This window comes from Cataglyphis hispanica, chromosome 1 (assembly GCF_021464435.1).
Source record: "Cataglyphis hispanica isolate Lineage 1 chromosome 1, ULB_Chis1_1.0, whole genome shotgun sequence".
Lineage (NCBI taxonomy): Eukaryota > Metazoa > Arthropoda > Insecta > Hymenoptera > Formicidae > Cataglyphis > Cataglyphis hispanica.
Window position 1 is genome coordinate 1,793,172 of NC_065954.1, and position 27,179 is coordinate 1,820,350.

Sequence of the window (27,179 nt, forward strand, 5' to 3'; positions counted from 1 at the left end):
TGATTATTGATTTTAGGATGGAGGATTTATGTGTGTGGGTGTCGATTACTTTTTCTAATTATGACAGTGTTTATTTTTTTCTTAAATCCTTTGCTTTTAGTTTCAGCGGTTCTAAAGCTCGAAATGTGAATTTCCATCTTGCTAATATATTCCGATAACTTTGTAATCTTTGATTGAAAATCGTGTAATTAAATTCGAGAAGATTAAAGAAAGCAATAGAGATAAAAATTGGAACAGAAATTTTCTGGATTAATAAACAAAAATTTAATTTTTTCCAGGAATATTGATATAAAGGATACAAGTCGAAGTGAATTAACATTTTAGTTTTCTCGATAATTACGTAATTAAAACATCGTATGCTCTATATACAGGTTGTTATTTCATGAATATTAAAATACTATTAATTTATAGTTTAATTTATAGATTATGAGCAAATAATAAATCTTCTTTATTAATTACACACGCTAGTCTCGAACTATCGGTACCATTCAAAGTCAATGATAAAGTAGCAGCGAGTATTTGAAATTACGTAATCGAATGGTCGTATATTCGAATTAATGCATAAATAATTGCGCTCCGGACTGCATTCTGGAGGCACCGAACGGTAATTAGCACGATGAAATAGCGAAATAGAGACATTGGCGTTGGCGCGATTGAAAATTTTCAACGCGTGCAGCGGCCAACGAGCCAAACTTGTTACATGGCGCATGTTAACATTTCCACGCATTATTAACTGCATTACAGTTATCTGGTCCGTGTCATTCGCACATAATGATTTCGAACTATACGATCCGTACGGTGCGAATTCACATACTGATTTTGATCTTGTACATAGGAGGAATGTACTGAGCGTACGTTATTAAGTGAATTCACGAGTTTCGACAAATCGATAGACGGTATATTTTCAGCAAAAATAATATTGGGTTTTTCGGACAGTTTTTTAATTTCCTTTTTTATGATATATATGTGAAATATAAATTGTGAAAAAAAAATACGAAATGAAAAATACAAACAATTAGAAAATTTTTTGCAATCAATGTAATATATAACATATTAGATAAAGAGAGAAGGTTTAATAAAAATTTTTTATTAATAAAAAAAAAAAATAATTTATATCCTTACCAAATTCTAGGAGGTGCTATCCCTGGCATTTTTTGTGCATATTTTTTTCGGTTCGACCGGGGCAGTCTATTACTGGACGATTATGTGTGGCGCACGACACAGTATCACCACCGTAGCCAAAACCGTGAATAACGTGAAGATGAACAGACAGAGCCTTGATTTCACAGGGGAAAAAATTTTTATATTAGTCTTGCAGGTCGATTGTTTTAGCGGAATAACTTATTATTAGATAAATAATAAGAACAAAAAATTATTTTGCTTAGAAAGAAATTTAAATTGCAGATAACAGATGTGTATGTAGAATCTATCGCGAGATAATCAAAATTCACGAAAAAAATTGACATTATTTAGTAAATGAGTTTTATACGATTGCGAAATTGTTGAATAAAGGAATTCTGAAGAATAGTTGATATAATTACCAAGTAAGTTTCAAACATTTACATAATGGATTCTCCTAAAGTTAAGTTAATGGGTCGGCGCATAAATGACGGATGTGTTTTTCGTTTGTGCGAAAAAACGAGGATCTGAATTTCGAGACTCGCTGTAAAAGCTATCTCCTTTGTCTGTGATTTTTCGCGAGTGCATGACTGAAACCACATGAAAGATTTAAAAGCATCCCAACCTGTCGACCACCATGGCGGCGAACTTCCAGTCGCTAATGACCTCGTCGTCCTCGTCCGCCTTTTTCATGCGACTCGTGATGAACTGCAATTCCTTGAGAATTGTATGAAGTTCCCTCTGCATGCCGCTCAGAGGCAACGATGCCGAAGTCTCCTCGACTGTCGCCGGTCTAGCCGACAGCGGTGTGCCGTACGCCGACCTACTGTAAAAGATCGTGTAAATTATTACTCTCAAAGGTGTCTCTCACAATACCTCTCAAGGTAAAGCGTCGATAGAAATTTCGCACGGATTATCGAAGAATTTGAGAAGATGCCATTCTTTAGAATATTATAGATATATATAATAATAATGATTGTTTATAAATTATTGAAATAATTTACTTCAATATATATATATATATATATATATATATATATATATATATAAAATTAAATTAAATTATGAACTTATCAAGCGATGGAATTTGAATAAGAGTAACATATCATAGACATTTTTATTGTCGAGTTTTCATAGCGACGTGATAGAGAGGAGAGTAGAAGAGACAGGGGAGAATACGCAGATTGTTGGACGAAAATTATCCGGCAAACCAGAAGCGGTTATCGAGGGATCGAGCAAAAAATGTTAGGACAGAATATTTTGTTAACGATTCGTGAAAATCGGGACGGGGGAAAAAATGGCGAAGAAATCCCGTGGAAATGGATCGAGTCGGCGTTTATCGAGGGTTGAAATCTCGATATTCGATTCGGGTGGTATAACTGTTGCGGCTGTTTTAAACGATAGTCGACAGATTTCGTACGAACGGATCTCCGCGTTCGCAGTTATTATAGAGCAAACACGAACATGCACCGTTCCCGTAATCGACCTTTTACCCGTCAGAAGTGTGAAATAACGTCGTGCGCAGGCGAACACGCGAGTTGAATTACGTACAACAAGGTGCATTTATTCGGAAACACGCATCCCATCCGCTTTCGATGCGTTCGTTGCCGCTCATTCGATGGCTCACAATGGATTATTATATATGCGCTTGTGTCGGCTTTTGTTTTCCCCGGTGCTCTTTTCACAGCAAGATTAAAACGCGATTTTTCGTTATTCCCTACAAATAACATTCGTCTGTCATTCGAGCGAAGGAAAAAAAAAAAAAAATCCGTTCTTGTTAGTGAACAAAAGTGCGACTGGCCGAGAAAATAAATGTTAAGCCCGTTTCGCATCGTAGGATTTTCGCCAACGGCGAACTTAAGTAGTACCTTATATAGCCCGAGGCAGGATTAGCGGCACTGTTTCCATGGCGAAAATCATCGTCGATGTCTAAAACGTTCGCCAGTAAACTCTTACTACTCCTCTCCTGCAGCTCCAGTTCCTTCATTCGATTACTCATGAGAATGGTCTTCTTCGTGATCTTCTTGCCCGGCCGACTCATGCGCAACACACACGGCAGCCATTGCAGAAACAGTATTTTCACCTGCGCATAAACATCGAAAATGATTATCTCTGTAAAATTTTCTAACTTTATCGCTCGTCTAGGAAATTTACATCGCATTTTTTTTTTTTTTTCTTTTTGAATTTTACAACGAGAGAACGTAAAATTATTTAGAAATCTGAAATAGAAGTTTTAACTGCCGTATATTTGAAGTTTAACATTATCGGGATTTACAATGCTATTTAAGGATATTGTACAAGAAGCATTGTTTTAATTTAAAGAATAACTACAGAAAATTGTTGAAACAAATGGAGTTTTTAAATCACGAGCTGCCCATGAATATGTTATTTTCGTATAAGATTTTTTTATCGTAACAAAGCGGCTATTTTCATAGTTACATGTAATATATTTTGCATATTCTGAGTTTTTCAAGAATAATGTTTGAAAAAGAATTTAAGAAGAAGATAAATCTATTAAATATTAATCAAAATATATATAATTCCGATTTTTGTCTTTTTATATCTGAATTCGATAAACAGTCGTGTATCTCTTTTTTAGTCAGAGAATTATTCATCGGATTAAAAATTCGATGCAGTGCATTTTATGCTGGCATATTATATAAATGTACATATACATACTACGAATGTTTTATAAACAAAAGCTGTTTGAATTAAGAATACATTTCTATGATGTGTTGACGAAACTTACATTAACCGACGGATGAGCCGAGAGTGAATATTAATATTTCGAAGGCATTGAACTTTTAAGACGTAAAGCATTGTTTTTAATAAATGTAATGGCCAACGCGAAACTTACTGTGCAAAATATATTACTAACCATTATACAATATACTTGAGATATTCTTTACGTACAATTATGAAATTTTATATTATTTCGAATTTATATAAATTAATTGTTTTTGATTTATATATCTCCTTTAATAATGCGATTAAATTATAATTTTGTGTTATTTGTTTACAATTATCTGAAATATATTTAATTAAAAATAATATCCCCCATCCTCTTTCTAATCTGGAAATCTAATATATTTATGATCACATTTTATTATTATTATTACAGATTATGATTATACGATTTCAAAATTATTGCTTATTCAATTATCGAGTATAATGGAAAGCAATTAAATTTGTGATGATTTCGATATAACGCGAGTACAACAATGACGAGAGCAAATCCCGGCTAATCCGTTTAGTTAAGCAGCTTATTTCTACTTATCTGAAATGATTAATCTTTCTTTGACTAAAATATTTTATTACACGGTCGGCCAAAAACCGTGTTGTCCGAGCAAGTTGAAAATATCCATCGCTGTATGTTTAATTAATTTTCTCGCGAATTCATATGTAATCCATTCTACAAAGATCGCGCCAGAGATGAAGGTTTCAATGGACAGACAACTCGTATGCGTTTAAAACGCGTACGCAAATTACAACCAAAGATATAAATAATTTATATAATTATAATAATTACATTAATTAACATTATCAATGTTAATTAATTAATTAATTAAGTTAAAGTCATTTGTACTCAAAATTATTTTAATGACAAATTGTTGTTATTTATTTCAATATTGTGTCATTATTAACGCACGATGCATTTATATTATTTGAGAGAGATATTTGTTATTCATTATTAATTAAATGGAGGAGGGAGGAAGAAGCTAATTCTCTTTAAAATTATATATTATAATTATATTTAATTATATGTATATACATCACTTACCCAATTTGGCATCACGTATCTATCGGGCGATCTGTGATGATAGTTGAGCACCAGAACAGTCAACACGACGCTGCTCGCCACCATGAACATGATGCAATTGAAGTATGATCCTGAATCGAGGTATTCCCGAAAATCCCCCGAAGAAAGAATACAAAAAGAAAGCGATTAGTCACGGAAATGGTGTGGATCGACGCTGTTAGCCCGCTCTCTCGTCGAAAATGAAAGATTATTCTCTCGGATTCTCTTTTAGCTCGGCTCACAGCGTAATCGTCTCCGCTTACGCGAAGCTTCTTATACCTCTTCCATCTCTTTTTTTTTTCTCTTTGCTCAACAGACATGTTTTAATAATCTTTCATTCGCTAATATAACTGCTCGCGCGTTTCCGAGTGCGCGCGGAGAGGTTCAAACACATACGAATATTTGGAGAATATTGTGTACTCTAAATGTTTCAAGAGCGAGCCTTTGATGTAAAAAAATGACGACTCTCTCCAAGAGAAAGAGAGGAAGAGAGAGAGAGAGTGATTCATTTTTTAAATACAATTTTCACGAGTTTTCGCTCTGATGTTATATTTATCATGCATACTGCGCTTTCAGAACTGCTCGAGATCAACTTGATGTATTTCGCTGTTTATGCAGCCTTGAATCCACGATGTAGCTTGTGCATTAAATCCCTTTCCCTCTTTTACCCGTCTAAGAAATCTCCATTGATTCCTCCATTTTAGCGAATATAATATAATATAATAAATAAAATACGCGGATTCATATTTGAATAGATGCATTCTCCTGATGTGTGCGGCGAAAATTCGAACCTCCCCGCGCGAGTGAAGGCACACACTCCACAAAGCATACATTCGCAGTCACAACACACGGCGATTCGGTGGCATCCGAATGGATTGGTCACGGAATCGACTCTCGCGGCTCACACTAGAGGCGAATGTTGAGAAAGAAATAATAGACGAGCAAAATAAGAGAATTATTATTACTCGGCAATAATATTCGAGAAAAAAATAACAGAGCTAAAGGGAAAAGCACACGTACGTGAGAAAGCATGTATATACACATGTGTATGTATATATACACACGCACGCACACACACACACACACACACACACATCCATTTATATAACGTACACTACATCAGCAACAAAACTGTCTAAAAGGCACGATCTAAGACATCTAGAGAATGTTTTCCAGATATCCCTTATGCGTTTTTCACATTTCTGTGTTACATTTAAGCGGGTAATAATGTCAAACGTCTAAAGGATGTTGCGAAAGAATATCTGAAAAACGTTTCAATGTTTGAAAACGTTCCTTAGATATCTTTTTTATACATATTTAAGCAAATGCTTTATTTATCTAATTTTATTTCAATACTAACATTTTCAGAATTTTAACAATAACGGGAGATATGAACAATTCTATTCATTGATCGCAATTATGCTAAAGTCAGCTTCTCTCACTTTGCTAAAATAATATAAGGTAACTTACATCAAATATCCGATGTTAGATAAGCGCAAATAAGAAAAAAAGTTGAAAGTAGAGTGTACTTGTGCGCAAAGTGCGTGTAGACGTGTACGAAAAGAAAGAGGCGAGATGATTATGTTGCGTAGAGAAATAGCGACGGAGAGAAAACGCTTACGCTATCATGCAGCTATCAAAAATGCATTCCCATAGAATATATTCATACAAATGTTTTCCGTAACCTACTTTCTGTTTCCTACATCTTGAATCATCGACACACATTTAACAATATTTAAGAATAAGAATACACAGGGATGCATATCGTGAGAACGTTTAAGCTGCGATTAAGACTACGATAAGATTGGGATGTTCATCTCTCGACTTTTATTATCGGCGCGATTATCTTACGCGTTCGCGATTATATGCCGAAACTCCTGTTTAGCGATTAATTAACTCGGAGTTTCGGGGAACTAATGTAATCGAAGCTCACTTCGATCGTAAATGGTATTATATATCGGTTGTGTATTAATTAATTATGTATATTCATATATCTTTTTATTTTCGTATTATTCTTATATTATCAGTTACCACTGATATAAGATATCTTCTCTCTCCCATGATCTGAGTATTAAAAAAATGTAATTAAAATAATCAGTCCTGTCAATGCATGTTTAAGATCAACTCTATCATAAAGTTTTTTTAATAACGTGAAATATTCCGGCGCCACGCTGTGAAATACTTTTGCCGCGAGTTATCTTTTTACCAGGAAATAACCAGATCCCCTTTTATGAAACGGAGTAACATTATATCACGTGGATGCGAAATGTTTTTCGCAAATTAAAGATTTTCGAGCGATACATTTTCATTTACCTCGTTCCGCTCGGACGCAGTTGAATATTTATTCTCCTTCCTACAATTGCGAAGGTTTGCTCGTAACTCCAATTACGGATCCATTCCCCTGAATTATTGGATCGCCATAATCGGACGAGCGCATCCGAAATGCTGCTTTAAAATAAGGGACCGCGAATAATCGGATGAAGCGCGTGCGAAAATGAAAAAAAAAAAAAGAAAAAAGAACGGGAGAGCTTCAAGTGTTGGTGAATAAAATACTAAAAGAGTCGCGCCTTCTCGTGTTATCTCGCCGGCTGTGTTTAACGGTTCCATAAAGCTCGGCACGAGCGCCTCAGACTATGATTAATCACTTTGTATAAAGCGGTTATCTTCTCTTATTAATGAATCTTTAAGACTCGCCTGCTATTACGTAGTAGTTGCATATATTTTTGTCGTTTTGAGTTATTTAATTCATCCATCGATTTTTCACAGGAAATTCACATCGACTATATATTGTGGCGCAAAATCGCTTCATTATTGATATAAGAAATGGCGATACAAAATGCAGAAAAAAAAATTATAATTTTGAGCAAAAATATTAATTAGTAATATTTTATCTAGATGTATATGTCACCTTGATTAAATTTCACCAAAGCCATAATAAATCATCAAAGCAAAAATTACAAAAAAATTTCATTATTTTTTACAAAAATTTCATTATTCACTAGAATTTAATATAAAAATTTGCTAAATCCTGTATTTTTCTGCACGTCAACTAACTTTTGTTTTCCTAAAAATTTCTTTAAAATGATTCACACATCTTGAGTCAAAATTTCAAACAAATTTTTTATAGGAAATAGAAAATATATATTGATCGCGAAAATATTGTAATATTTTTTTACGTTGGGATGCTTCCTGTTTTACATCTTGTCATTTATTTTATTAATTATTACGTTGAATTTGATGTGAAAATCGGGAGAATTGATGATTACTTATACATATTTTGTTCAGAAAAAAACTTCACATTTTGACTAATTTGTTTTTTACAAATATTAAATTAAGCAGTGTATTTTTTCAAATTAAACGCGACGCTGTGGCTATCATTTTAACGCAGCACGGCTGGAAAATTTTATTTTGGTGAAACAACCGTTACGTGCGTACATAAAATTTTTTTCTCGCGATTATAGGGATATTTATTTTAAATATTTATTTTATACGCACGTAGGCGAATGTCCGTCGAGGCAGCAAGCAAAAATTATGTACAATGCGAAACGGGAAAAACATTTTATTCGTAATTCATTCGATTCATGACAAGCTTCAAAAATCTTTACAAAATAATTCGACTTTGCATGCTTCATGATTTGATCACCATCGTATGTTCTAATTTAATTATGACCGATGAAATAGCTGACGACGTCGAATTTCCAACTGACAGATAGGTTATTATTTAAATTATTCTATCGAATTAATTAGTTATTACATGCGCTGCAACGCCGACCTAGTTAATGTGATGGTTAATGCAGAATTTATAAATCATTGTAATGAACGTCAATGTTTCGCTGTTACGCGAAATATAATTCAAAAAAACAATAACCGGGCGTGTGTGTTTGATGTGAATTAAAAAATCGCGTTTATATATAATTATAATTATAATATATTATAAAGACATTCTAAAGAATATCTGGCATTAATATTCATATATCACTTTTTTGCGTTTATCATAAATAGTTCATTTTTGTGATAAGTAGTTTTTTCACGTGAAATTTATCGTACAATTATAAAATATTATTCAAAGAATTAAAACAAGCACGTGGAACAGAATATTTTAAAGATGTATCATTTCTTTTATCATCGATCTGCTTCTTTCCTGTGCGTGACACGGTCTTTAATTCACTCGGTTCATAATTATGAGGCGCCAAGAGTTACAAGTGGAATAACTTTCCTATTAAAGAAACTCAAGAGAGCGGCAATTCAAATCTTTTTCTCATTTTTTATGGCTTTGAAGTTAATTTCTATGAATGCTGCTGCGTCGTCGTTTCAATGCTACTCACGTAACTGTGATGCTATTCATATTATCATTGGTAAAGTATTTCTAAAGAGCTATCGTAATACTGTTTTGTAAAAAGTGCAGAGATTTGATAATAAGAGAGTTGGAGGGTTTTTTAACAAATCTTTTTAAATATCTTTTTAAATTCGCTAATCCGGCTTTAACTCCTCCAAATTGCAACGTCTTTATAAAATCATGTTTTGAGTTAAAAAAATTAAATCTTCATTTAATATATTCAACACATACAATATATGCACAACAGAGAGAATAATAAATTAATAGAAGAGAGTGATATATTAATATTTTATTATTTATTACAATAAATAAATAATAAGAATGCCAGATATATTATAACAAGAATTGATTCATTGAAAAACGAATTATCATCCCGTTTAACGTTACACCTGCGTGAAGCGATCCATCATTGATATTGTCCGACACACTGTTTATAATACAATTTTCGCGTTCGCATTTTCATAGAATAACAGCTATTAAACATGGATACTCTAAACGCAGTCGAGCGAACGAATTACAAGTTGTCGATGCTTTCTTTTTTCTTCTTCTTTTGATGCCACGAATTCCGATTCGTTCCCCGAGCGCATTTCCTTTCCTTGAAGGTGCTCGTTTACCTTTTCTATTCCTTGATTACTTCGAACGACTCGTTGACGAAGTGGCTCGTTCGTTACGTAGTCACGTAATAGCTCTCTTTCTCTTTCTCTCTTTCTCTTTCTTTCTCTCTCTCTCTCTCTCTCTCCCCCTATATATATTTTTCTTGTCAGTTGAATTGCCTCTCTCGCAGCTTTTTTATACGCTTTGCGTTTCCGTTTTGTGCGCGCGCATTCAGGTTTACTACTCAATTCCTGCATTTTTATGTACTACTTGCGGAGTCGTGAACACTAGTCCTTAGTTATTTAAGAACGAATAACTGATTTTATTGATACTACGAAAGCGCACTTCCTCGCGCATTTTACTTCCCTTTTGGCTTTTGCGCAAGCGTTTGCAAAGTTTATCTTTCTTGCTAGACATTTAATGCAATAATAATGCTTCACAATTTTGATATCATAGGAAGAGAGGTGCTTCTTTTTCTTTTGCTCCAAATACAATTAAGTGGAAGTCATAAACTTGCAACATATTACGTCATTTTTAACCAATCATTTCTAATTAATCTTCTTATTCAATAATTCTATACATGTCACGAAATATTTGTTCTATTTTTCTGGCAAGATGCAGCAGTTATTGAAATCAAAAGAAAAAGGTACATGCACATTTTATTCTTTTTACTTCAATAACTGCTACATCTTGCCACAGAAATAGAACGAATATTCCGTTGACATTACTTTGAGCACTTGAATAAACGTTTAAATGATTTGTACGTTATTAAAAGTCGTACGTTTTCGAAGAGAAATATTGCCGAGAATTATCGTCGATGGTATCGTTATGTTTTCTTGCCCAGTAATATTTTGATTACTTTTACGACAGTTTCATTCTGTTAATTGTTTCGTTGCTCTACGATGTCGTTTTGCAGCTCATAATTGCCTCCATTTTTATATCAGCCCAACAGCATTCGATTGATTTTGCATCTGCATTATCTCTCGATTGCTCGATCTTGAGGATGGATTTTATCCCGTTTTTACGACGGTGTTTTTACATCGTTCTAGCGTAATGCAGTTTACAGCGAGAGAGAGAGAGAGAGAGAGAGAGAGAGCCATGAAAGGACTTCATCCCTGCAGGTGACACTCGGCTGCAAATTTTAATATACTCTTACAATGTTCTCTTTGATGGTCCCAGGGAACGATTATTCTCATTACATTGCCGATTGCCATTTGCTCGTTTTCTGATCACCAATCTCATCGTGGGGACGCGACGCTCCTGCTTTTCCATTATTTTCCCCTTACCTTCGTTTTATACTTTGCCTCGTTATTTGCTCGATTCTTGTTTGCGACGTCACGTAGTGCTCTTTCCTATTTTCACATCGGCGAGATGCTTGTTCGCGTTCTTTGAAACGAAGGGAAGTACACGATTGTAGTTGAAGAGATCTCTCATTGTCATAATACTTTTTTACTTGTCTTCTATTCTTTCCAATTACTTCGAGCGATCATGCGCGCACGTTCGCTTTTTGGATGGAAAATCCTTGCTTTTTCACTTTTTCTTTTTTTTTTACTTTTCATAAATGTCGCTTCTCATCCTAGCTTTCTTTTTCTTTCTATCTTTTGCTTGTCGTGCGTCCTAGTTTCCTTCGTTTTACGGGGTATCGCCCCGTAAAACATTTTGCGCTCGTGCCTTGATTACGTGCGTTTACGATTTAGTCGTGCGCGAACACCTTTTACGTCTTCAAAGTCTGGTGCAGTTACTGGTGGACTCTCTGTCCGGCATTTCCGCGGGCAATATATTCTGAAATGTTGTTTCTCGATTGCGCTATTTATAGCCTCGTATTTCGTACTTTGGTCTTCATATATTCGTCATCGGATCATATTGTTTATTTAATTGTATTTATTTATGTTTTATATTTTATGTTATACTTTTTAATTTAAAGTGTAAACTTGTTGGCGAATGGGAAGTTCGTGGAGAGAGAGGTCTGAAAAGTGCACGGCGAAATGTGTCGAAAGAGAACTATTACATAGATTGCTCTCTCGCCATTCCGTCTTAGAACTTTTGCCACAATATTGCTTTCGATCCTGACTTTCTCGTAAGTTTTCGCTCTCGATTCGAGCATCGTAAGCTTGCGAAAACTTTATTCTTTTCTTAAAATAATTCTCGCAATGAGAGAGAGAGAGAGAAAGGGCGACTTGCATCATTCGATCTTTGTGAAAACGATTGCAATTTTATTCTGCGAGAGGAAGCAGAGAAAGAGAAAGGGAGGGAAAATACGCTATGATGAGAAAGGGAAAAAGAGAACTTATTGCAGCAACGACGGGAAATAAAGTAGCGAACGTTCTTCGAGTACGGCGTTCGTCAAAGTTGCATGATACTTGGAGACTGCAGCGAATCGCTCCGTAGCCGGCTACGAGAATGCGGAAAAAGAAAGTAGGAAGAAAGAAGTAGCAATCGAGAAGAAGGAATCGTAGAAACCCGCATGGCACGGTCGAATGGCTCTCAGACCGTCCACCTGCTCGAAATCTTTGACTAGCCGAAAGAAATACGCCCATTTCTGAATGATAAACTGTGATTAGTGTAATTCTTTTGCTCTTTCTTAATACTTGCATGAATAATATTATTTATAAACAATTGCTTTTATTTTAAATAATTTAATATAATTATTACAAATTTGTCACAAACAAATATCTTATATTATAAAAGAAAGTAATTAAGCCGAGGAAATAATGCTTAAAAAGATTAAACGTATCTGTTGATAATTAATTTCAAACACAATCTCGTGTTCTCTTCAAGTTGACAATTAATTCAAACGAGTGAATTATTATCCGTTTTGTCAGTAATCGGATCGTAGTTAAATATGTTACAGGTTCTTCGTTTTTACAAAACGTTGAGAATCTCTGCTTCACACGGCGACTATCGTAACCGGCAACCATAACGTAGCCTCATTTCGTTTCATTCGCGTGGGCAAAGTGTTATAGCAACATATATATACACCCATACAGAGACATCTAAATAAGTCACACGTGAATTCTCTTACGATTTTTATCAGTATCGTCTACCTGTCGGTAGTTTCCGCATTTGTGGGCGTACGTGGTCGACGTCTACGCGTGCGCAGGTGTAAATAAATAAATCACGCTGAGCGCTATACGAGTTTCCGCACCATTGTTACTCCATTGCGCTTTCCGTCTGCGATGCTACTACTCCTTACTATAGTAATTCTTGTCGTATATTATTTAAGCCAAGTAATTCAGTATTTACGGGCAGCGTTCCGAAAAGGACAATGTACAGCTGATGCTATTTTGCATGTATGTATTAAACAGTTAAAAAATAATTATATGAGAGAGTGGATTATATTTCTTAAATATTTTCAAGAAGAATGAAAAACGTGGAAAGAATGCGTAATGATATTTAAATTAAAAATGATGAATTTTATATTTATACCGATGTCTCCAAGTATCACGCTTGAAAAAGCGGGCTGTCTTAAAAGACAAGTATAAGTGATTTCGTTGATAAAGATAATTCGTGGAGAGTCATATAGCATATTTTTCTCAAATTTATATATTTTTTTTTTTTTTTGGTAACAAAGAATCAGCGGCATCGACTCCTTTATACTAGACTGTTGTACATATGTGAGAAAAAGGAAAATGTAAATTTTGTCGCATCGCTGGCGCGTCACTGGTTCATACGTTAGTACGATGTTTCAGAATTTTATTCGTTGCATCCGGCGCACGTTTATCGAATCACGAAAGGATTTTCGAGCACTTACATGTTCCCCGTGAGGAGCGTATGTTCCAACAGGAATTATTGTCAGCAGTTTGGCAGTCGTTTATGTACTGCTCCGCACGTGGATCGCTCTCTTAAATGCGCGCTCTCTTTTTGCGACTCAACGCGCCGGAAGCAGCATCCTCGTTGTAATGTGAACGCGGTTTATTATACGCTCTCTGCCTGAATCTTCATGGTGGTTGGGCGAAATTCCTTTGGAAACTCCAAATTATAAATCACTTCAAGCGCATTTTTTCTCTCACATTTTTTTATATGACATTAAAGCGAGTTAATTTCTTCTACGAAATTTATTTACTAGTCACTATACTTTTTATTAGTATTTCGCGCTTTGTCGTTCGCAAATGTATAATAAAATATTCGTTGTCAGTTGCTTAAATGCTTTTTTCTCCTCGAATACGTTGCTAATATAGAAAATATGTAATCGAGATCGTCAATTGGGGACAGTCTGAGTCTAATGCTATACAAATAAATGAAAATGGACTGTGGCTAATTTTAATTTACACAAGGAAAATAACATTTACATTTAATATTTATAATGTAAAATGTTGTTTGATTTTAATTATAAATTTATAGTCCGTGTATATGTGGCTAATATTAGAAGTGGACTTTCAAATAATGAACTTTATATATATATATATATATATATATATATATATATATATATATATATATATATATGTTAAAGTTGTCTGTTAATAATGAGATGTAGAGAAGGAGAAAATACGAGAAGATAGAAATTTCCAGTGAGCGTTAATACATTTTCGAACAACGTCACCCAAATTACGCTCCGCTGCACGCTTATCAGCGGCATAAATGATATATCGTCGGAGAAAGAGCTACGCGAGAGCTTAATGACTCGCTAAGTTAAACTTAACTGCGTTTAATTGTAAAATGAATCACCATTAAATGCGCTTCCCAACGACGGGCATGAATTATGGAGAAATATAATTTGTTGTATGTTATTTTAAATTAGTATGCGTATATACCATGTTTTTATTCCGTATGATTGTGAAGCTGCTCAATTGAATCTTATTCCATAGCGATAATCAATCTTCATTTTTTACACAAATTAAGCATCATGGAAGATCATCAGTTTGTTGATATATATTTACAATTGTTTGTAGTTTTATCTTTTTAATGACGAAATGACAGAATAAATTCTAAGCTTTTGTACGTGGAATAAATTATATTTTAACGAAATTAGATTTTTTTGAAAATTTATGTAGTATAATCGTGATGGATTTTTCTATTCCACTAAATCTTTTGATTACTGATTCTAATTCCTAATGTTAAAATCTAGATGAGCGATGATTTCGTTGAGGCATTGTAATAGATAATTGCGGTCTCAATTGTTACCCGCGGATGACATTTGAAAATAGTTTCAGTTTTATTTGATATCCATCGGTCGAAATCATGTGGGATGTAGATACGATTGGTAAAATACTGTTTTGTCATAGATTCAACAGCTTTGCTCTTTCTAGAAATATATGGCAACGGTATAGATCGCAGTGCAGTGAAATATAGAGTTTGACATTTGTTACTTCCTCTCCTCGAAATAGGCTACTCTTCTGCGCGCAATCAGTTTCGTATTTCTTCCTTTACATACATGCATACATAATGCATGCTTGTGTGTATGTGTATTCTATTTCTTTCTCTCAGCATCTGTCGCTCGCTGCCGTACATTCTGCATTATTTCATCGTGTTGTAACATATGTTGTACACATTCCATGTGTCTGTATTACTATTATCTTCTAAACTTATAATCATCGCACGTCGTTCTCTCGCGGCTTATTGCGGAGATTTTGCGAGCCGCGTGAATTTTCGTGAATTTTGTAATACGATTACGTGGAGTCAAAATCATTATCGCCGATGCAAAATAATGCGCGCATCCATGGTTTGCGTTAATTTTCAAGGCGCTAATTTAATAATGATTTAAAACGCGAAATCAATCACGTGGAATAATTCGCGAACACAAGTGTCTCGAGTGTATATCGTTTTTCTAATTCTTTTAATTCGCGGGTTAGTGACGAATATTTCTCATGCGCCGCGTGAATAATAGATTTCAGTTCCTATCGTTCCGAAAATATGAAGCTCTCCGTTCGCGATGGAAATATTTTCGCGCACGCACGTTGATTTATTATTTCTCTCAAAGTCTTCCGCCAAAGTTTGTTTTGCTTCATCGAGAAGATTTCCTCTTCTATATTAATATTATTTTCTCTCTTTGGCGATATTCTTATTTCCAATAATTTTATCATTCGCTTTCCCGTACATCCTCCAATTCCGATTCTCGATATGAAATCAAATATGTATCATCCTGTTATCGAAAATTTATTGCTTTTACGATATCCTTGTTCGGATCATTAAAATGTTAAGATTACCTCGATTGTGGCATCCGTACGATTTAAATGGATTGGTTAAATTAATCGATCGTCATCGAGCGGATCTTCATCGAAATCGGAGGATCGAACATTTCAGATGCGCTCTTGTATAATATGAAATTTGGTTATTTAAAAACTTGCGGCATTCAATGATCCCTATTATCACGTATAACATTAATGAAACATGATAGAGTTGCGGTTATATTTAAAATAAATACTCCCACAATACCTGTGCATAACGTAATTTTAATAATATCCAAAATAATTACGCTAATTTCGTATTGTTGACGATGAATATTTTGTATGAAAATGCGCAATTATATCCATGTATCTCAATGCTGATGTGTGTATGTGTATGTGAAATTCTATAATCCCCAAATTAAACTTACATGTTGCACATTATATTATTATTCAAACTAGATTTTAATGTATGCTGCAGCGCGCTTAAAATATTGATTTTAACAAGCGTCGTTCGATATGATGAAGAAATACTCGCTCTTGAACTTCATACCCCAACCCTCAGAGCAATCTGTATAGTAATAATTATAACTACATCTGCATAGTCGAGCAGTGCCACTTCAGAAGCGGTGAGCAAAACTAGCGATAAGAGGTGAGATACAGGAGGAAGAAGTAGTAGAAGAAGAAGAAGAAGAAGAGGAGAAAAATGTTGTAGGGGGGAAAAGAGCGATGCATTTTCCATATATCGTCTACTGTCAATATGCTTCATATGTGAGATTCACTCTGTTACCAGCAGCAGAATCAATCAATGTGCGCCATGCACGTAATATACTACGTACTGCATCAATCGCCCGAGAGTCGGTTGCTTGAACGCGTATCAAAAAAAAAAAAACCCAGAAAGACAAAGGGAAAGAGATAGAATGAAGTGTAAGACGAAGGGAGTATAAAAAGAACGAGACTCAGTTCTGCATCGAGATTGATCAAAGTCACGATTCTATCGATCGATCGTCGATGCGTCAGATCATCGATCATAGATAAAATTATTCGACCAAATCCGACATAGCGTAAGAGGAGTAAACGCTGATAATCGTTCTACGATACGTCGAGCTGCGCCTATCGCGTTCCAAAGAGCTAACAGATCGACAGCAGAGAGTAGAAATCCACGGGAGGTGAACGACACGAGATCGCGAGGAGAGTTGCGAAGTTAGAATTGCGGGGATGATTGCGACACAATGGCGATGAGTGGCGTGGCAGTTATAAATAACTAGTACAGCTCAGAGAGTGACTTTTAATACACTTTAACTTATTGTACGGCTACGCAAGTTGAAGTTTCGCGACTGCAGAGCGACAGGAGGCAGCCTACAGAAATGGGAAGAGAAATGTGGTGGTGATGACGTTTGAGGCGGGAAAAGAGAATTTTTGACCCTTGAGTGGCATTATCGCATCAGGACTGACGTTTAGCGCGAACAACTCTTTTTTTTTTTTACCTCGACGAAACTATCTTCTGATATATATATATATATATATATATATATATATATATATATATATATATATTTTATCCACGATCTAAGAACAGATCCTCCATTTGTATCGCGTTCCAACGTGCAACGTTCTAATTTGTTCAAAGCGCGTTTACGAGCATTTAATCTGTTTCGACTCTGAGATTGTTTTCCTCTCACTCGCTGCAACGATCGGCTTATCTCCGAGATAAAAACAGAATACCACTCAAGAGTGGGAAAGAGAAAAATAGAGGAGAGCGATGGAGAAAGAAAGAAATAACAGAGAGAGAGAGAGAGAGAGAGAGAGAGAGAGAGGAAGGAAAGACAGAGATAGGTGGAGAGAACTGAAAAAGATGAAAAGACGGAAAGAGAAAGGTGCTGGAAAGTAAGAGATCATTTCCTTGATTCAGAGCCTTCGGTGCAGTTTACATTTTCATGTGAAATACGTACTTTAATCACTACCAATGCAATATTACTAAACTGCGCTAGCACCTGCCCCGGTCGGAAGATCAGAGACTCTGTGTAAGAGAGAGTTTGCAGATTGAGATCGAGCGTGATAGCATACATAGTCGTCACACACATTCACACACGCCACGCGAAAGCTTCCTCCTCATGTTCGCCGATGGCGGGTCATGGGGCCAATGGAAGTGAGCTATCGCGCGAAGCAAAGCGTTTTAAATCGCGTGAACATTGACGACCTCTCGCCCCCGATGTGCGATAAATCACGAACCGCGAGAAATACAAACGATCTCACGCTTGTCGAAAACAAAATTTCAACGCAGCGATTCAATGAGCGTGTATATCAACGATGGGGCAGTTAACTATCGTATATTATTACGTTGCATTCACATGCCAATCTCGCAAAGATATGAAATTGAAATCTAAAAAAAAAAAACATGACAAACACTTGTTGAATTATTTGTACCTCAATTTGTACCTTCGGTGTAATATCTAAGTGAGCTCGTTTAATTCAACAGCTCGTCTTATCATTTATCCGTCGTCAATGTGCACGCGATTTCTCAAAGGACGACAGGTTTAAGGGATCTCTGCGCGCGCGAAGAAGCGTGCGCATCGCTCACAGGGAATTGGCGGAGCGACAAAGCGTTGCCTGCTGAATGGGAAAGTACGCGCCGTTCCATTGAAACGCACATCTCGGATTGCGCTTTAGAGCGAACGACACACGCACGCCAACCAAAAGCTCGCACACGTGTAAACGAATGTGTTATGCGCAGATGAATCCTGTCGCCTTGTCGCGTGATAATCGCGAGAAGGCGACGAGACGTCAAGTAGCTGAATCGATCTCACAATACAATCAGGAAAATGTGACATTGCTATTTTTTTTTTTTGTAGCGGCATAAAAGCTGACAGAAAGAAAGATTTATAATTATTACCGTTTTTTATTTATTTATTTTTTTTTTAGTTGGAAGAAATGATCTTGAAAAAATATGACATAAAGAAATAAATTTCAGAGTAAGATTATTTATAGCATTTTATATTAATAGAGAGAGAGAGAGAGAGAGATAAACTTGGAATCAGATGTTATATTAATATTCAGTTAGCAAATTGATGCCGTCGTTTCTATTGTCAGATGTGAGCGAGCTTTTGATATAGATTAATTATTATAATGATCATTGTTGGTTTGCGTGCATGTCATTTCTACGTATGTCTCTATCCGAACAAGTCTGTACGCACTGCGGCGTCGCACAATTCGCATTTCATGCAGCACATAATTCACGTGACAGGAAATTATCGTTATTTCGAAAGGGAGAAGCCCGGAGAACTTTATCGATCTCTGTCAAACATCGCGGCGCATCGCTTGTAACGGGCGTTATGCGTGCGTTAGCGAGTAAATTTCGAGGTAATTTATCTTGACACGTATCGCAAAATGCGCGAAATTAGCGATTAACGTGCATTGAGAAACGCGCAATGCGTACAAGAATATGATTCTTGCGATATTACGAAATGTTACGGTAATCGCTTTTTACAAACATTCACAGTTTCAGTAGAATGCGCTATGTCGAGCCAGACAGTCTTAAATCCGTATTCATCTCCCACATTTTATTGTTATATATATGAACGCGCCTGATTTCCAGCCAGGATATAATCCTGGTATACGATCCTCATATTAAACGATAAAATTCGAAATGATACGGCCATATTTATCGTTCAATCATGTGGGATATGAATATATTTAAAAGAGCGATCTTCCTTTCGCGGAGGCCTAGATTCCTTTCCTTCGATAATAATTTGTTAACAACAAGTGCGATCGAACGAGTTCATATCGTATGTTAAGTTTCGTACAAATACGATGAATAAACGACGACGGCAACGCGAAACACGTAAAATGTTTAACGCACACATATACGCATCCATTGTATCTCGCGACCGTAATTAGGAATGACGTATCGCAGTTTAATTGTCTGTCGTACGATTTATTCACCACAAAAGTCATGTGTCGCAAAACGAGTTGTGTAATTGTATATTATATATGTGTATTATGTATTTGGCTGTGTTTGCTATTTCGAGTCGCCGATTCATTAACACCGCATTCGCAATTGAGGTTTCATCGTTGTTCTTATACCACTTACATTTACACTTTCGTATCTTGAAACTTTTGTCTCTACGATTTACCACGGTTATTTGTGGCAAACTCTCTACAATGTGGAAAGCACGCTGGAAAAAGGGAATAAGAAAAGCGTTGCGATCGAGCCAAGTACCGCTCTTTCCATTGACCAAAATTTATGGTTTTCCCGTTGGACAACTGTTAGTAGGATAGCCTTCCCAGCTTTTTGTATCGTTGTGCGGTTCAACCAATGTTTTTGCAATTCTGTAAATCGTGTCGAAACGTTCTGTATGTCCAAGAAGCAAAAACATTAATTTGAGCGAGCAATCGCTCTGGGTCTATTGATTAATAATTTCTTCTGACAGTTAACGGTGAATATAACACATAATAACAAAATATGTGATATGCAATTATATCCTCGTTACATTTGCTGAATTATAGACGCGAATTTATGTCGCCGTAATGCTTGGTGGTGTATATCAATCATTCTATTTGCATTCAATCCCGCAAGTTCACGTATATGTATATATTCCGATTAGTTGGCTTTGCTGTAGTCATTATCGTCGTGGAAATTACCAGATACCATTAGCGTACACAATAATTGCGTTTGAGTAAACTAGGCGCATCAATTTAAAATTTGAAAAAGAATATAAGTGTCGAAAAAATGCAGATTTCGCAGTAAAATATAAAAAAAATTACATGACAGATGAGAATTATTTTTGCTAACATTATTCCAACGAGAATATTACTTATTTATATTATGTAAAAAATGTAAATATTATGTAATGTGTAAAGTAGTTATAAAAGTTTCTTAAACGCGACAATAAAATAATACTAAGCCCAAGATTATTATATAACTTATTTATCTAATAACCAAATTTAAAAATCACGTTTTAAATGTAAAGCTTTTGATTGCAATTTCAAAATGATATCATGGTATTATAAATACAATTTATATCCGCAATGTTGTTGTGCACGCCAACGCAATGTGCAAATCTTCTGGATGATATAATTTTGTCATGTATCGTTCGTCAAAATCAGCGCAGAAATTAGATCGAGGCTGAAAATTCGCAACGCGATGGCCGAATATATCACGTTCTTTCAAGACTGTATAAATAATCGCGAGATAGTCCGTGATAAGTTCGTTAATTAATTTCAAATGATGCGCCGTGAATCAGACCGTACGTCCTGGATAACTGCAACAAACACCCGCCGCAAAAGTGATATTTAACGGGATAATAATTGTAATATCGCACACGAATTGTAGATTTAATTATTTTACTTTAGCGTTGTATCAATGATTGACGTTATTAAATGACGATATTAAATTATATTGCATCATTGAATATTAGATATCACTCAATCAACCAATAGTTGCAACAAAGTTATATTCTACGTGTATTCGTCATCATCACTATTGTTATCGTTGTGAATAAAAAAAGAATAAATACGATGGGAGCTTTCGGGACGCATTGCTCGAAATCCAATCTGTCACTTGTTAATCCGATTCACTCGAGGATTCACGTGACTTATATGTATATACATATTTTTTATCTGAGTAAATAATATTTTCTCTCCCCCTCTCGAATCGCTCATGATTAAATTATGAATTATGAATTATGAAGGCAATTGATATATTAATATGCAACATTTATACATCCCGTAACAAAGAAGTCTCTCAATAGAGAAATCTCTTAATCTTTTTGCGCATCTTTCTCTAATTCAGATGGGTAAATAATTATTTATTAATAATTGAAAATAAAATTCTTTTTGCAGCAACTGAGCTAACTGAGACATAATTAAGTAACAAAATTTGACTATTTATTTTAACTCGAGCGAATTTTCCTTTAGAAACTTTAAAACAAGTTTTATATATTTAAGAAACATTTATATGTTATACATGTTATATATAAAAGAAATTTAGAACATTATATATACAGTTCAGAAGCTTTTAGATATCTCGTTATTATTGAAAAAAGACAGAATGATTAAACATAAAAAGTATAACTGAATAAAAATTGTTTTTCTGATTGGAAAATAAGATTTAATATTGTATAAATGATTCGACAGATTTAAAAACATAAAAGTTCATTAAATTACAATTAACACATATGTATGTACATCTCGTTTTCCTATACATGATAAATTCACACTCCACATTATTGTTCGTATGTGTTGTCGACAAATGTGCCTGTTTTTGCGAAATTGGATTTCGACAATGCGACAGAAATACGAATATTTCGCAACGAGCCGATAATGAAATGATCATCTATATTCTGCGCTCTCAATACGATTAAATTAAACATCATATATATTTTTTTTTTGCGGAATTGCGTCGAAAATTTAATACACGTTCGCGGGATAGATACGATTGCGAAATATCTGTAAATTAGCCGATTGTGTAGCAATACATATTTCAAACGGGAGAGTAGGTCAAAGATGAAACGCGTCGAGCGAAATTCACGTCGGGAGGAAATTTTTTCACGCGCGCATGTCGGCCGAAGGCGGCTTATGCTCGCTCGTGTCTTTGAATTTACATGAGCCTTTAAATTTCCACGTGGCTGCTCCGCCCGTTTCTGTGCGGTATGCATTCGATATAAGTATCCTTAGAAATGAAGAGATTCCACGCGAAAGAAAATGCCAGTCATTTTTGACGGATTTTTTTTAACACGAGGAGAAGTTTCACTTTTACAGATATACGAGAAGCAAGAATAAAATATTTTGCTACACTATTGATTGCTCCTCTTTTCCTCTACTTTATATTTTTCTTCCAATAAAAATAATCAGAAGTATTTTTAAAAATCAGCTTTGTTACGAAGCTCTTTTCCACGATTTCCGATTGGCAAGTGTATTCCCTATCGGCGAAAATACGACGATATTTCACTGTTTGATAATGTAAGTTTCACGAGCGAGAGAGTAGAATTCTTTTCAAGGAAACACGACGCGTCGGATAGAATTCGTTTGGCAACGGCGCAAGTTAGAGCTGATTATACTTTGGAGAGCACGCCTTCGAAGTTAACTGCGCGAGATTGGCCGGCCAGCCTTGTTTTTCATTCATGAGCCAGTTAACTTTGCTGGAAAATATGCGGCGCTCAAAGGAACGCGAACTGGGCTCGCGAAATCGCGGGCGCGAAGATCTGGACTGATATAAGCGCGATAATAGGCGCTCGATATGGCGGCGCGAAGTCGCGTCGGTATTACGGGAGGGAGGTTTACGAGTTATATACTTATAACATCGTAATTCACCACCTGCTGGATTATGACCCAGTAAAGTTTTAACGCTCGGGAATATGTAATTCAGCATCCAATACATAGGCCATACTCTCTCTCTCTCTCTCTATTTGTTTTCCGCGCGCCGCGCGAGGCAATTATACCAATTATACCGAGCTTCTTATCGGAAAGATTTGATTTCTACGCCCGTAAAGATTCATGACGTAGTAGCGTCATAGCAGACTGTGCACTCGATAATGTGTCATTGCAAAATATACGTTTTATCGTGTAAAGAGGCGTTAGCGTGACGTTTCCGCAAAGATTTTAAAGAAAATTTAGCTAATTGAAATATGAAATCTGAACAAACTCTATTTTCTAGGTTTAATTAGATTGAAGAATTGTGCAAAGAATTCTTTTTCTTATTATAGAAATTTTAATTATTATTATTACAGATACGTATATGCTTTTATGTATATATAGAAAAATATTTTCTCAAAATTAGTTAAAAAAACTTTTTTATGATGAGAGTAAATATTTAATAATTGTTAACATAAAACATGTAGAGTTACAGTCAATAAAGATGGCAAGATAATAGAAATAATGTTATATCAAAGTAATATTTTGAACCAATGTTACTTTTGTTAATGCTGTTTCCGTTTTTTTTATAGCGCGATCTAAGTTTGTATCTATACGAAACGCCCTGATTGCGAAATAAAGTCGCACTTAAAGCAGTTTAATCCTTCTCCCGTAATTGTTTCTCCCATTACTGAGCGTAATTATCAGGTTTCTTGATCGTCGCACATATTCCCTCAGCTTCTATCCGATATCTCGGTAAACGGTACGTGATCCTTAGGTCGTACGTGGAAATCGTCGCTTTTGGCCAGTGGAAAGGGTAATGTCGATCGCGCGCTTTACTGTAATTGTTTTAAATTATTAAAAAAACTCGTATTAACGATTTAATTTTTAACAAAACACCTAGTATAAAGTTGTATCTAGAAGAGACATTCTACGCGATTAAAAGAACCATTATTTTATTGCTTTATGGCTGAAGAGAGTTTAGCCGAATAAATAACATTGAAACTTGAAGTTTGTTTAAAAAAAAAAACTTAAAAATATTGTTATGTATCGTGTTGTGGGATTGTATCGATGAACGATGTCGATGCTTCAATAACTAGGGTGTACAAACAATAATGGAAATGGTAAGATACAAAACGAAACGAGAATCGATTCGAATTTATCAGAGAAACTATTTTTCATCATTTATACTTATAATTTCAAGAATGCAACTTGGGGGAAAGATTACGTCAATTGCAGCGCGAAGAAATTTAATTTAGATAAGTTCTGGATCGTTGAATTTACGAACAAAGTGTTTGAAGAAAATTGCAAAGATCGCGCGATGCGGTTATCTTACCGCGCTTGCCTTATCCGACGGCATCACATGCAAACGTTGCACTCGCATGAAAGACGTGTTAAGCAGTGATTACATTGTTCAGCAGACATTGCCTGTAACAATTTCCATTCGCGTCTTGCACTCAAGTACACTCACGTACATTCACGCATTGACGCCGCGCCGTTTAACTAGCATCTCCTATGCATCCCTAGGTCACGATCGAGAAGTGTCGTATCACAAGCTTCATTATCATGTATAAATTGCATATAATATTTGCTTTCAGTTCTCATCAAACATATCATGATAATCTTTTATTATAATCAATGCGTAACAATGGAAGGTATGTGATATCCAATAATTTTCCCAGATTGCATTTACATGCATAAAATGCGCTTCTCGCGCGTGCATGAAATATAAAATACATTATTGTTTAGTATAAAATGTATTTTTAAGGGAAAAACGCGCGATAACACATTTAATCACAATTCAAATATTTTTAGCAGAAGCGCGTTAAATATTAAACGATATTAACGCTAATTGCTGATTACAATTTATAATAATTATCAGCTGAATACGAAATCATCATTATTATTACAATAAAGATATTTCATTAATATCTAATATTTTCGATTTATCATTATGCTTGTTGAGAACAATGCAGGCATTAATAACACATTCGTGAATAATAAGATTTAATTATCATAGATTTGAGTTGTTCGTCCAATCGCACGAGATATAAAAATAACTTTTTATATAAATTATTTTTTCGCTTCGACATCGATAGTCGACATGGACATTTCTACGGCATAAGCGCGATAGGAGAGATGAAGGAAAGAATCTCTAGGCGACCCTGCCACAAATGAGAGAGGATGCGGCGTGTGGGGAGTTTTCCATTTCAAATTTATCGCTCGAGGCTTGGCCACGATCGCGTGGTACCTTTTTTGTTTCATATTCTTATACAGTCGGGTCTTCCACAAGTGTAGTTTACGGCTCTTTAAAATCTTGCACGTCGTCGTCGTCGTTTGTGAGTGGAATGTGTTGCATACTACGCGCTCGTCCGGGTGCTGAGTAGAGCGCGCTAGACACTAAACAGACGCGCGCTCGTAAACACGGCAGAGAGACTTTGTTTGGTCTTGACGTCTGAATCGTAAATGTCTAAATTATATAATCGCTGATATTTTTACGCGCAAAGAGCGTAGCGAGTTAAAATAAAAATCGCTGCAAAGCTGAGCCTTTTTCGTTTTCTCGATAGACATAGAGCCTTTTTTTTTTTTGCTTCGCGAAAAACTTAATTAACAAAGTTAGATGAAATATCGATTGCCATCCTGTTGAAACGGAAATTACATGTATATAATAATATACATGTATATTAATTTAATTAATTTAATGTTATCTCTTAATTTCCGCCGATGATAAAAATTGAAGTATTTCAACTCGGATTACAATATAGAAAACTTTTAATGAATATAATAAATGCAATTAAAAAGATCATTTACCGATTTTGATATCTTTGTGAAAGATAAGTATATGAAATATGATAAAGTTTCGCGAAAAGATTTTATGCAGAAACGAGATAAGAAACATTCGTTGCTGTCAATTCGTTGACATGTTCAGAAAAAGAAAACTCCCCATAGCATCGAGTTTAGCCTCATCGGGGTAGGTAGGTAGGTAGGTGGATCGGTACCTATAAGTGGCACCGCCTCGGAGGTTCGCGTCAACACGTGGGCCACCAGCAGGGAAAACACCGTCTGTGACAACAGGATGGTCACACCTGCAACATCATACACACACACACCCGTCTGGTTTCGTATCCTGCATATCGGCTCGAGACGACGTGCATACGTGCGTTCAACTGGATCGATCGTATTTCTCTTTTACCATTTCCGAAAATCGTTTCGTCGAAAAAGAAAGGAGAACTTTTTTTCTGCGAGAGAAGATACCGGAACGGAGAAAAGTGGAGGAAAGCGTGGGAGATTCCGCAAAGAAGAGTTCAATTGATCGTTTTTGCGAAACTTGCGACTGCAACTGCGACCATTACCATCGGCCGCGGTGCAAGCTTTTCCTCGTAGTTTCGTTTTTTTTTTTTCCTCTTCTCTCCCTCTTTTCGTCGCGCCCGATTTTATGGACGAACTTTGGAGAAGTGGCGCGAATTTCCTCGGCGCCGTCAAACCGGCGCTTCACGAGAAAGCCGGCAGAATATGTGGGTGGCTTTCGCAGAATCGTCTACGAAGAGATAAAGATCGCGGTGAGAGAAGATGAACAACCTTGATGATTTCCGCGGAAAATTCGGCGGTTTTTCGTAAATTGATGCTGCTGTTTTTCCAGCTAACCCGACGCCGGAGCGAATATAAATTCTGACGTTTATAACAGATCACACTTTAATCTTCATATGGAAATGATCGCAGTGTGCGTGTGTGTGTGTGTGTGTGTGTATGTGTATGTACGCGGTTGGAAAATATTAATCCTTCAACAAAATATTTATGTGAAGCAGAACAAACTCGTCGTTTATATTCATGTTTCGCGTATAAATAAATAATTCTCTCTATGCTGGATAAATAAATT

General features: G+C 35.6%; 1 protein-coding gene across 5 annotated transcripts in view; it reads right to left on the reverse strand.

The window, feature by feature from the left end:
- The window catches only part of LOC126854677 (neuronal acetylcholine receptor subunit alpha-7-like), a 210,262-nt gene that overhangs the window by 10,068 nt on the left and 173,015 nt on the right, over nucleotides 1-27,179 (reverse strand). For all 5 annotated transcript variants that reach the window (XM_050602894.1, XM_050602049.1, XM_050605413.1 and 2 more), the window contains 4 exons: nucleotides 4,901-5,010; nucleotides 2,988-3,202; nucleotides 1,745-1,945; nucleotides 1,123-1,276 (listed from right to left, as the gene is read on the reverse strand). In XM_050602894.1, coding sequence (XP_050458851.1) covers nucleotides 1,192-1,276; nucleotides 1,745-1,945; nucleotides 2,988-3,202; nucleotides 4,901-5,010 — 611 coding nt within the window. In that variant the 3' untranslated portion in view covers nucleotides 1,123-1,191. The remainder of the gene's footprint in view (nucleotides 1-1,122; nucleotides 1,277-1,744; nucleotides 1,946-2,987; nucleotides 3,203-4,900; nucleotides 5,011-27,179) is intronic.